The sequence below is a fragment of the Scylla paramamosain genome, chromosome 9 (genome assembly GCF_035594125.1).
Source record: "Scylla paramamosain isolate STU-SP2022 chromosome 9, ASM3559412v1, whole genome shotgun sequence".
Classification (NCBI taxonomy): domain Eukaryota; kingdom Metazoa; phylum Arthropoda; class Malacostraca; order Decapoda; family Portunidae; genus Scylla; species Scylla paramamosain.
Window position 1 is genome coordinate 23,854,530 of NC_087159.1, and position 13,064 is coordinate 23,867,593.

General features: G+C 43.1%; 1 protein-coding gene across 2 annotated transcripts; it reads left to right on the forward strand.

Annotated features, from left to right (window-relative positions):
* Positions 1-646: 646 nt before the first annotated feature.
* On the forward strand, positions 647-6,289 carry LOC135103728 (uncharacterized). Of its 2 annotated transcripts, none has more exons than XM_064010384.1 (4): positions 647-1,205; positions 1,306-1,401; positions 1,487-1,570; positions 1,653-6,289. In XM_064010384.1, the coding sequence occupies exon 4, from the start codon at positions 2,815-2,817 to the stop codon at positions 4,024-4,026; it is 1,212 nt and encodes a 403-aa protein (XP_063866454.1). In that variant the 5' UTR covers positions 647-1,205; positions 1,306-1,401; positions 1,487-1,570; positions 1,653-2,814; the 3' UTR covers positions 4,027-6,289. The 2 variants fall into 2 exon arrangements, with proteins under 2 accessions (XP_063866454.1, XP_063866455.1); XM_064010385.1 differs by having other exon boundaries at positions 670-1,205; positions 1,653-2,530.
* The last annotated feature ends 6,775 nt before the right edge of the window (positions 6,290-13,064 follow it).

Here is a 13,064-nt window from a genome sequence, read left to right on the forward strand (position 1 = left end):
CACCGGCAGGGATTATGAAGTCGGCCTGTGTAATATTTTATTCCCTAAATATTTCTACTGCATTACGGAAGGGGATCCAAATTCCAGTATATCGTTCTATGGTCGGGTTAAGCAGTCAGACTTTGATATGTATGAATATAATATGTATACCTATCTACCGGAAAGGAATATCATCTCCAATTTTACCGATAAGAACATACCGGCCATAACTAAGGCAATTAATGGACAGATAGTGAGAGAACTTCAAGCAATCTTGAATGACTCCTTTAAGATCTATTTCCCTTACTCGGATATCATTTATTATGACCACGACTTGGAGCGGGTCGTTGTGAATAACGCGATTGTCCCTCCTAATGACGATTGTATTTACAGTGATATAAGTATAAAATTTGCATCGCATATAGCTTGCATTCTGGGTTTCAATCCAAATTTTCGCTACACCATCTACTTTCAAAGATCTGGCGACGTCATTTCATCTTCCAGCGCGAGCAAAGTTTCCTCCTCATCACCCATAAAATTATTCACTCAATACGTGCCACGAGCTGATGCAGGGACGGATTATATGTACGTTTATACCGACATCATTTCCCCCACGCGATTTGGTAACCAACTAGTTAATATATTAGACGTCATACCACTCCCCGGCGACAGCACCAGTAAAGGTGCGAATTCAATTACGTATAAACCACTTTCTGTATCAACTACAGAGAGTTTGGCCATCAAAATTGCTAATCAAAGAGGCAAACCTATTCAGTTTGAAGATGGGGAAAACAGTGTTACTTGCGTGTTACATATAAGACCACGTTAACTTTGCATCTCGGACGTAAAGTTTTGAAGAGAATCGATCAAGGTGGGATAATGGGTGGAGTGGAGGATAATGAAACAAGCAGGTGTTGCCTACTTCCGAGACAAGTCACGCGCCTCGCGACCATCTGCGCAGGAAGCTTCAGTGTTTCCCCACGCGGCATGGCGGCCGGGACAAAAGTGTTGACAATGTTAAAGAAAAAAAAAAGAAAAGAAAATGGGTGTTCACTGTGGAACAGCAGAGGCGCGGCTTTTATGTGAAGTGTGTGGGAGATGGCGCACTAATCCATCCTGCCCCTCATGTGTGGAAGACCAGTGTGATTTATGCGAGCGGTGTGGACTTCTGTTTCCACATCCTCCACCAGAACACACCTGCGAAGTTGGCAATCCTGCTTCTTCTGGTAAGCATTATTACTTATTTTGGCGGGAATGTATAATAGTAAACATGAAATGACTGTCAATCATTACAAGTTTGAGCTCTGAGCACATCTTCCTGTACAGGCTCACACTCGATTGAGGTTGAGCAGAACGGCGGCGTAGAAGGCACACGTCGGCGGGTGTCACAAGGCGACATCCCACGCGGAGGCGGGGGAAGAGGTGAGAAAAAAAAAAAAAATACTACAAATAATAAACCAATAAATACGGTGCCGCCGCCACTACTAATATTCTTTTTTTTTTTAAGACTCGCCACGGCCGGGACCGAGTGGATTATTGGGGAACGTATTCAATTCTTCCGAGACTTCAAGTCTTTCACTACCTACACAAGGTAAATATCAATTCAATAATAATAATAATAATAATAATAATAATAATAAACTGTCGCTGCTACTTCTATTTTTTCTTCCCAGACACACCACAAGTGGAGGCAGACCACGATGAGCGCAGCATGGCAGGAGAGTCGGCGGATGCAGACCTTGACGAGCGCGGGATGCCGGAAGAACCGCGGTTAATTAGAGACGTCGCAGTGAGCGTTTTGATACCAGATAGCGCCAGAATTTTTAATTCGCCGGAAAATAAATACTTTTTGGGGCAAGGTTTTACAAGCTTACAAAGGTGTATCGTTGCACAGTAATGCGTCTGAATTTTAAGTCAATTAATTTCGTGATAACTGACAGCACATGACATTGTTTGAGCCTCTATTCATAATTTCAGATGATATTCTTAAAAGAGCCTATAAGTGTATCAAGGCAGGGAATCTGTAATTTTCTACCGACCTCAATGGAAGTATACTAATATATACTTGCATTTTCATGTACTAAACAACAGGCAAATCCATTTAATGTAAAGAAAATATAATTTTGTATCAGAGACTTTATTTTTGCGGTACGATCACTATCCTCGGGTACTTGGGCAGCGAGCAAACCAAAACACATGACCACGCTTACTCGACTATCCTGCACAATGGATACATCACCCCCACAATCATGGACTACAGCGGAATTAAGAAAATTCCTGAAAGAACGAGCTATACCCTATTCTGGATATAGTAAAGCAAAGTAAAGGCCTTTGTATCGGCAGAACTGAGAGGCTATTCTTTACACTTTACACTCCTTCCTAAAGGCGCGCGGCGCTTTCTTTAACTGAAGAATCATGATCAAGATAAGTACGTCGTACGTCCGCCAGCGGTGCTGTTCTTTTTTTTTTTATTTCACTGATTTCATATAAAGGACGTGTCAGTGATATCTGATATTTTTCAACATTCCCAGATAAAATGCACAAGCCGAAATCAACATCCTTTTATTTTTACTGTTCATACTTACTTAAAAAAAAATCATTACCTATTTTTAGTTTTATCTTATAATTCAATTAACAAAGCCTTATCATACACCAGTAAGTATGAATATTAATATTAAGGGTTATGTTTTTAATTTTAGATACACTTGTGCAGCAATTCATGCTGTACTTTTCCTGCACATCGATTTCAAATTTAGCTAAGTCACCCCTTTGACCCAGGAAATCGGAGACAATTAAAAATGCTGGCGCTGATAGGTATCTACCAGCCTCACTGCGATGTCTCTAATTGACTCGAGGGAAAATTTTATGAGGAGCTTCACCAGACATCAATATGACATACCTGATCATGTAAGCAGAGATCCACTCGGTCTACTTACCGAATACAGGGAGTTCTTTATACGGGAAATTAGATCATATTTCACGTCACACAGCTCGCCATTCCCCCCCACCCTGAAAGTATTTTCACACATTTCTCTGTTACTAGTGAAATTCTCTACCTTAGGCGAGGATGAACATCGAGTCATTCATATTGCTTTTAGAGCACGACTTATCACCTATCAAGATGTGCCTGACCTTGTTGATTTATGGATCCATCAGGTGAACAGTCGGCTGGAAAGCCTTACCAGCGAGACTGAAGGATCTGGTTTTATCATTTCAAGAGTACAGAATTTTTTCATCAACTATTGCTTACACGTCGCATGTAGTGGCATAGGAGATTATGTTGCTTATCCTAGAGGCGTGCGAGGTGGGAATGAAATTTTCAATCCTGATGGCCGACATTCATCCTGTGTTATTCAGTGTTTGGCGGCTTTCAGACTTCATGCTCGAGGTGTACCTTGGAAAAGAATTCCAAAAATATTACGGAGACGGCATGGCGGAGAGAAATACGTCACGCGCGGAAAAGTAGACAGTCCAGTGACTTGGGAGAACTTGAGTCAGTTAGAAAGGTTAAATTGCCTGTCTCTGGATGTTTATACACTGACTAAAAGCGGTGAGATATACTATTTAACATTATCAAGAAAAGGCTCGCGGAAGTATAAAACTGTAGTCTCACTCCTTTTACTAGGCAGAAGACATATGACGCTCATTAAAGATGTGGAGAAGCTGCACCGGAAATTGACGAGAAGCTGCCCCACCCCAGAGGGTCATCAGTTTTGCAAAATATGTTTCAGCTCAGTTCCCAAGTCTGTCAGTTTGAGCGATCACGAGTGTCACTGCGACTTCACTCAAACTCTTCTCTTTCCAGGTGACGGCGAAAAAGTAAAATTTAAAAATTTTGCTTACACCTATCAGCCTGCCTACTTAGCATTTTTTGATTTTGAAACTATGATAAAACCTAAGGAGAATGAAAGTGTGATAGCTGAACATGACCCAATTGGATACTCGTATCTCATCATCAATAGGCATGGAGATGTCGTGGAAAAGAGAAGTTATTTCGGCGAAGATCCCGTGAATAATTTCATTGATAGCCTATCTGAAGCTTGGTGAATCATCAAGGAAAGTGTAGTTAGCTATCCAATTAGCATGTCTGCGGAGGATGAAGACCACTTCAAACGTCAGCGTCACTGCAAGCTCTGCCATCAACCCTTTAATGTGAAAACCCCACCTCATAAACATCACGACCACTCATTACCACAAAATAATTACAAGGGGGCATTGTGCGCGCGATGCAACCTCCAGTGTCGTGACATGAGGAAATATCTCATCACTCTGGCACATAATATGAGCTTTGACGTCTCCTTAATCATAAAAGACCTTCACTTGCCAGAGTCGCACGTGGACATCCTTGCCAAGTCAGAATCGCATTTATTGAAAGTAAGGATTAAGGAATTGCAGTTTCAGGAAACGCTTTCCATTATGAATGCCGGCCTCGGTCATCTCGCTCAGAGTCACGTGCAGGCGGGCTATAGCACGCGTTACGCCCAGGAAATGGTGAATTACCTTCCAGAGGATGTAAGGCGTGTAATTTGTACTCAAAAACAGTTTCTTTGTTATGAGTACATCACCGACCTTGGCCGCTTAGAAGATCGACAATTGCCACCTTGCGAGGCATTTTATGACACGCTCAAGGGGAAGGCTCTGTCACCTGGAGAATATGAACACGCTCAAAGCGTGTGGAGTATGACATCCTGCCGCACTTTAGGCGATTACATAAGACTGTATTGTGAGATTGATGTGGGATTACTAGCCGACACATATCTCAAATATAGATCATACCTGCATGAATTTTATGGGCTGGACGTGGCACATTACGTGTCACTATCTTCTTATGCTTATGATGCTTTTTTTAAAGTCGACAGGCGTTCAACTTGATCCACCTTACGAGCCTAACATGTATCACCTGATCAAAAGAAATGTAAGAGGAGGCTTTGTAACTTGCGTCAGGCCACACCTGCAGTCAAACCACGAACCTGACGGTGGACCCGGCACCTATGTGTTCTATCTGGACTATAATTCATTATATGCAAGCGTTATGTGTTCCCCCCTGCCTATGGGTGACATCAAAAAACTTTCTCAGTCAGAGATGGATGATTTTTTTGAAGTTGGCATCCAGAATCATGCGACAGATGGTGACGTCGGTTACTGGCTGCATTTGGACAGCTGTGACGTTTCCCCCGACGTGGCTCGGATCACGGACGAGTTCCCTCTGTGCCTTGCACACATGACTATTACAGAAGATGACATCTCGCCGTACAGTAAAAGACTGTTAGAAGCTGAGGGTCGTAAGCTGGGGAGGAAAAATCGTAAACTCGTGGCCAGTCATAAGGGACTGAAAGATCATCTCATCAGTCTGGAATTGCTGCAACTTTTACTCTCACTTGGACTGGAAATACAATGTGTTCATGCTATATATAGCTTCAGACAGGCTGCATACCTGAAACCTTTCATAAAAAGGAATGTCGCTCAGTGTAAAAATGAGACGTGCGCCATTAAAAATTGCATTTGCAAACTGAAGTCAAACGCAGTTTATGGTAGATCCATGTTATCTGAAGTGAAGTATGGCCTCCAACAGAAATTAGTGACAAAAAGAAAGTCTTTCCTGAAGTATGCAAGAAATCCATCCTTTAAAAGGGTCCACCAATTAGGCGAGGATCGAGTCATATGTGTCAACAGTAAGAATATGATTAAAATCAGGCAGCCAAATTACTTGGGATACCATATTTTAGAAGTGGCAAAGAAGTACATGTACAACTTTTGGTATCGTGTCATCAAAGCTAATTATGGGGAGAGAGCTAAATTAGCTTATGAAGATACTGACAGTTTAATTTTCAGTCTGCACATACCTACAAACTTAAATGATGAACTGAAACATGGACCCATGGCAAATTTTCTTGACACCAGTAACTTTGCTTCAGATCACCCGTGTTTTAATGGGGAGCGGAAGGGTCAACTAGGCTTGCTGAAATCTGAAACCGGATCCACGCTCATCAAAGAGGCGATTATATTAAAGCCAAAGATGTATTCGCTGCTGTTGGAAGATGACAAGCAAGTATCTCGAGGTAAAGGCATTCCAACTCACCTTCAGCAAAATATATTGCATCAGCAGTATAGGGAAACACTTAATAATGTCGCATGTGGGATGGTGGATTGCTATAATATCAGGAATGTGAAAGGACAAATTTGTACGACTCGTATGCGAAAGCATACGTTGTCACATTTTGATGACAAGCGCTTTCACGTCGATGGCTATACCTCAATGGCGTATTATCACCCCGACAATGATCTGCGGGAAAGAGATGTGGAGAATGAGATGGAAGAGGAGGTGGCGGTGGATGTGGGGGAGGTGGAGGTGGATGAGGAAGAGGAGGAGGAGGAGGAGGAGGAAGAGAGGGAGGAAGAGGGGGAGGATGGGATAATGAGTGGTCTGTGGCGTGATCGGGAGAGACTTTCCGCGACATTATTCACATCATGATTAAGGGGTAGAGAAAGAGAGGACGCAGCTGCTAGCAGCTGCCCTTCATGTAATGTAAAAAAAACATTTGCACTGACCACGTAGGCTAAGGAAGAGGGGGAGGCGGAGGATGGGTTAATGAGTGGGTTGTGACGTGATCAGGAGTGGCCTTCCATGACATTATTCACGTCATAATTAAGGGGTGGAGAGAGACCGCGGCCGCTAGCAGCTGCCATTCATGTAATGTAAGAACATTTGTTTTGAGTATGGGGTTAAGGAGAGGAATGAGGGGATTGTTCATGTACTGTAAGAACATTTGTACTGTCCACGTTGGATAAGGAGGATGAGGAGGAGGAGGCGGAAGAAGAGGAGGTAATGTAAGAACATTTGTACTTTGGTAGGTTAAGGAGAGGGAGGAGGAGGTTGAGGAAGAGGTGTGGCTTGGGGGAGATCCACGTCATAATTAGAAGGCAGGGATGAGGATGCAGCTGGGAGGTTAGTTATGCTGTTACCTACATGACCATGTAAATACAGGTTAAGCAATAAATACTGTAAACATATCGTAGCGTCTTTTAGTAACCCTCTGAACTTAACATGGAAAAGACATTTAGCGAAGAGATGCTGAATCTCTTCTGATATCCTGCACGCATAATTATTGCAGGCTATAAAAATTCCGGCAAAACACACCTCTGGAATAAAATTATAGAGAAATATCAGCATGGATTTAACAGAATTATCATTTGTGGCGTCTCATCGCATTCGCTGCAGCAGAATTCCCCTTTTCAAGATAAGGTCGAAGTGCATGAGAAAATTATTGATCCTGTGATGGATGATGACAGCCCATACGCCCAAACGCACACACTCCTGATATTAGATGACAATTTCCTCACGGCTGGCAATTCTCAAACGATAGCAGAGGCTTTCACCAAAGGGAGACATTAAAATTTGTCAGTTATAATGATAGCACAGAATGTCTTTTTCCCCGGAAAGTATGCTAGAACGATAACTTTAAATGCCTCACATTACATTTTTATGAAAAACAGAGATATATATCAAATTGAATGTCTGGGCAGGCAAATTGAATGTCTGGGAGCGCGCCAAACACTTTGTGGAAATTTATAAAAATGTCGTGCTTAGACGAGATCACGGTTATTTTTTTGTGTGATTTTGTGGATTATTATTGTGGATAAGCCACCCTGTGAGAAAGTCTATTTGCTATGAACGCCGTTTTGGATTAACTTTACTGGGATATGACGAATCCTGCGGCTTTAGGAGGTGTGCAAGCACTCTACAGAGAGGGGAAGAAAAGGGATAAGAATCTAACACTCTGCGATGTGAGGGCATTTCTGCAGGGCAACTGCACTTATACGCTTCACAAGCCGACGCTGAAACATTTTCCACGACGAAAAATTCTCGCGCCTAAACCGTCCGTCATTTTAACTTGCGATTTGGCTGATTTTGCAAGGCTGCACAGACACAATGGTGGCGTCCAATACGTCATGTTTTGCCTGGACGTCTTCAGCAGGTACTTGAAAGTGGCAACGCTGACAAGTAAATCCGGACGCAGTAGCCTGCAAGGGCTGAAAAAAGTTTTAGAGTCGGGGAGTTTTACAGGCGTGTCGCGTCTTTTTACCGATCAGGGATCCGAATTTTATAATCAAGCAGTGAAAAAATATCTAACTTTGAAAGGTATTACCTTGTATTCCAATTACTCGCGTGAAACAAAGGCGAGTTTGGCAGAAAGGGTCATCCGAACCATAAAGGCAAAAATATATAAATATCTCACGCAGAACAATACACTGACGTATATTAACGTCTTGCCCACCCTAATAAACACGTACAATCACACTCCACACCGCGGTTTGGGCGGCAACCAAACGCCAGCCCAGGTTCACCACTTCTGCGAGCTGTCACAAGTCAGGAGGCAATTTAAACGAATGTATTTAAATCGGCCAAGGGGAAAGAAAGTTGTCAGTCATAAATTAGACGTGGGAGACATTGTACGCTTGCAACGTGCTTCCCGAACGCAATTTAAATTCAATAAGGGTTATACCGTCAACAATACCGAGGAGCTTTTTAAGATAAGTCATGTGGATTACTCACATAAAATCCCTATTTATTTCATAAGGGATTTGGCGGGGGAGGACGTGACCGGCGCTTTCTACAGGGAAGAATTAATCAAGTCCTCTCTTCCTTCACATTACCAGGTCGATATATTACGATCGAAGGTCGAGCGAGGTAAGAGAAAGTACTTCGTCCACTGGCGTGGGTATCCAGATAAATTTGACAGCTGGATAGATGCGGACGACTTAGTATAAGATATGGATGAGGAAAAACCATTGATATTGAAGTACAAGGATTTGGTTTTCCTTCTCTCGCATGTCACCCCTAAATTGCGGAAGCAGGTCTTGCAAAGTTTGAATAAGCGCAAAGTCAATTGCATCTCGGAAATATTCGCCAACTTTTTGAAGAAACGCCTGACAGACGACGATACCATCATTAACCGCCTGAAAAAATTCAAGAGTGATATTCGCACTGTAGCCTTGAAGAAGACGCCCGTGTACAAGAAGAAAGTCATTCTAATCTCCAAACGAGGTGGCAGCATATTGGCCACGTTACTCCCGATAACCGTGTCGGCAATAACAAGTTTACTACAGAGATGAAAGAATATTGTTTAGTTCCCGTCTCTGTTGCCGAGAGGTGTAAGTTTAAACCGACCGACAGCTTAACTCAGCACCGATTCACGTCAAAACAAGTCAAGAAAAAAAAAAAAACTTCACTTCCGCTGCCGGCCACCGCCCTCCCCGACACAACCACCATGGCACCACCACCACGCGCGCCTGTCAATCCGCCCTTGGATGATTTGATTCAAGTTGCTGTTCCTCCTTCCTTTAGAGAATATGGTTTATCTCTCTTAAAATTATTGGAGGGTAAACCTGGGATTTCATGGGATGAGCGCTGTAACTTACTTCCGCCATTTTCGGGCATAAGCGTGTTTGATCTCATACGAGTACTCGGTCACGAAAAGACTTTCACCCGATAAGAGTCCATTATTATCACTGCTACTTCGCATGGCGCAACTCCCCGCGGATGCCATCAGAAATACGACTCAACGAAGTAAACTGATAGGCGGCGGGGTCAGTGACATCTGGGAAGCATATTAAATGAGAAAGCCCCCCATCTTACTCTGTAAACGAGTAAGTACATCAATAATACATGAGAGCACGTGTTAGGCGCGTCAGGGGTGCAGGCCTATGGATGGATAATTGATAAGGGTTATAGTCAAAAAAAGGTTCGCCCCCATTACCCACATCCCCTAGTAAATAATACGTTCCCCGCCCTCCATCCCTTCCTACCAACAAAGGAAAAAAAATAACACCTGTGTCAATTTGAATGAATAAATTTTACTAGGCAAGAGGTGTGATATCGACCAATACGTGCGAACAAAGGTCCGCGATGTCACATTTCCCCCTCACTCCCCTCACAGAGGGTTCAACGTGTGGATCAGCCCTCCAATTACTCGTCAAGATGAAGGTGGTCGAGGGCAAGCTGACCGATGGCATCTTCCACGACCGCCGCTGTTATATCATTTACTCAGTAAATGCTGTCTCCACCGAACCGAGTGGGATTGCGCGGGATCTCAAAATGATTTACCCATACAAGAATACACATGCAGCTAGAAAGAGACTCTACTCGCTTTATCAGGCCACGGCAGACACAAGAGATGACCCAGGATGTATCATTATCCACGCGCCTCCCACAGGAAGCGTAAATCTCCCTCACCTGGTGGCCTGCGTGACTCAGTATGGTTGGGGTGAGGCCGTCGAGGGTAACGAGAAGGCGCGACAGGCAATCGCGACGTCGAAGGATTTGCCTTATGTGGAAGGACTCAAGATGGATACAAGCGTGAACCGACGCCAACACTTCCAGAATTGCCTGAAAAAGATTGCCCTGCTAGCCATGGCGAATGCTGAAGTAGAGCAAATTATTATCCCGGAAGGATTGGGATGTAGAGGTCGCTGCCAGGATGAGTGGAGGAATAATTACCTGCCTATGGTGGAAGGGCTGGCGCAGCGACTTCAACCTTTTGGAGTTGAAACTATTCTGGTGAGGAAGTCTGAATAACTATATCATGTAAATTTTAAAATAAAGTTGATGTGTGTTTGATGAATCGAGTATAAATGTATTCCTTAAATGGGAGGGGGGCCCTTATTATTTATTTTGGTCATGGCGGGAGCGGAGCATTATCTGTATTTGACAAGTCTGGGCAACGCCAAAGACTGCGTATAAATCGCTCAGTAAACTATTATCGATTCGATTGTGAGTCAACTCGCGGATCAAGTTGGCCGAGTCATTCACTTTGGGAGGGTAAATCGATTACACTCTTGCTGCATATCAGACAGAAATAAATAGCCGGTGATTATGTTCGACGTCTTATTCATGACGTGACATCCATCATGACGAGAGCGTCCACACCTCCCACTCGAGCGGAATATGACTTGCTTTTTACGCAAAGCAAAGGTGGAGGTTTAGACGACATCCGGGTTTTTATTCCACCCTATTCAAGAAGAGGTGGTGGCCTATTTTCCGTTTTGAGTGGCTTTGCTAAAAGAGCAATTCCCTTTCTCATGCGCACTGTGGCACCCGAAGCACTCCAAATGGGAAAAGGTTTATTAACAGATGTTTTAGAGGGGAAGCGACTTTGTGAATCATTAAGAAATAGAGGTGTTGCAGCCGTGAAGGGCGTGGGGGAAAGGATAGTTCAAGGCGGCCGAGTAATGAAAAAGAGGAAAGTTGGAGTCGGAAAAAAAAAAAAGAAAAAAACACCAACCAGGCAACTGAAAAGAAAGACTTGCTATAAAGCAGATATCTTCAATATTTAGCTTAGTCGCAAAGATGACTCATTACGGACCGGATGTGCAGGGTGGAGCGACCTCCACCCCCCTGAGCAATTATCTGACGGCCGTGAGTGAGAACTTTCCGTGGGTGAATCGCTTGCATACCATCGAATCGTTAGTCGCTGCGAGGGGAAAGTTAGACGTATTACTCGTTAATTTAGATGCAAATGCTAATAATCATGCGAGGATTAACGATCCTTACATTGAATTTAGACTGCCTGGTATTCCAGGGCAATTTTTGGATCTATCAACGCTGTCTCTAGAATTGTGAGTTAGCGCGACGAAGGCAGACGGCGCGCCACTAGACGATGACGATCACGTCGTTTTTAGTAATGGTTTGAATAATACGATGTTTAAGTCATGCGCTTGTTATTTTAACGAACAGCTTGTGGGGTCATCCTCTTTGTTCAACTATCACGCCTTCATTAAAATGATTACAACAATCCCTCAGGATAAAATTGACTCTATCGGTCGCGTCGCCTTCTACCACCGCGATTATGATGGATCAAAAGGCATAATCAATAAATTTGATGAAGACTATTTCACGGGAGGGAATAAAGACGAGAAACAAATGATAAAAGATTGTAAAACGCACGGCATTTCGATGACTGCGTCTTTGTTTTCGGATATATCAAGTCTGGACGCTTATCTGCTTGACTCTGTTGATGTGAGAATTCGATTAGAATTGGCTAACAAAACATGGATTCTTAATTCACACCAAGATGCCAGCAGTTTCAAATTTAAGCTCGAGATGGCTAAGTTATGGGTTGACCGCGTCACACCACATCCGCCCACCTTAGAATCGTTAAATAACTCCTTGACTCTAAATCCAATGCAATACACTTTTAATAGGACGCTCAATAAAACGTATGTGTTAGCCGCCAATCAAACGTCTTTGATTGCCGAATTACCTTTCGTGCAAATCATACCTCAAAATTTGACCATGGCAATAGTTGATATGGACAGCTTACAAGGCGTAATTGATAAGAATGGTTTATATTTTCAACACGCTGATCTGTCACATGTACATATCACCGTGAACGGGGCAACCATTTATAACGTTTGCAGCTCTTTCCCGCATCACGCGTCAAAATTGTTTTGCACGACCCTTGAGTCACTAGGATTCGACACACGTAATTCCCTAACATTTGATGCTTTTAATAAAGGTCGGGCAGTATGTTTCTTTAACTTTGTGACGGAGGACGTGCACAATGCCATCCCTCTGGATAAATCAGGAAATCTAAGAATTAATCTGTCTTTTGCTAAGGGACGTAATCACAACCGCGTCATCATGTTTTTCGCCGACACTACTGGCGTCATAGAAAATGATCATTATCGTCACGTTCACTGCATTGTCCGTGCATAAGCCGTCATGAATGAAATACAGGCCGGTCTAGCAGGCATCTTGGGTGATGATCGAGTTTATTTTTTAGGCTGTCACAACCATCGCCGTGTGACAGATCTTATAAATCTTGCCAGAAAACAGGCGAAGCCATGCGTTTTCATTCTAAATACATTGAGTGACTCAAAGACCATGGGCCACTGGATTACTGTTTATCTTAATTTTCAAAGTCAGGCCATAGGCTATTACGATAGCTATAACTTGTATCCCAAATACAATTCTGCCGTCTTACATCATTTTATGCAAACTTGTCCACATATAAAAATTAGCACATTAAATTATCAACTTCAGGGGTTGAATTCCCTCGTGTGCGGCATTTATTGCATGTTCTTTT

Bases quoted from the DNA above. Each gene is read 5' to 3' on its own strand.
- LOC135103728 (XM_064010384.1), top strand. From the start codon at position 2,815: ATGTCTCTAATTGACTCGAGGGAAAATTTTATGAGGAGCTTCACCAGA.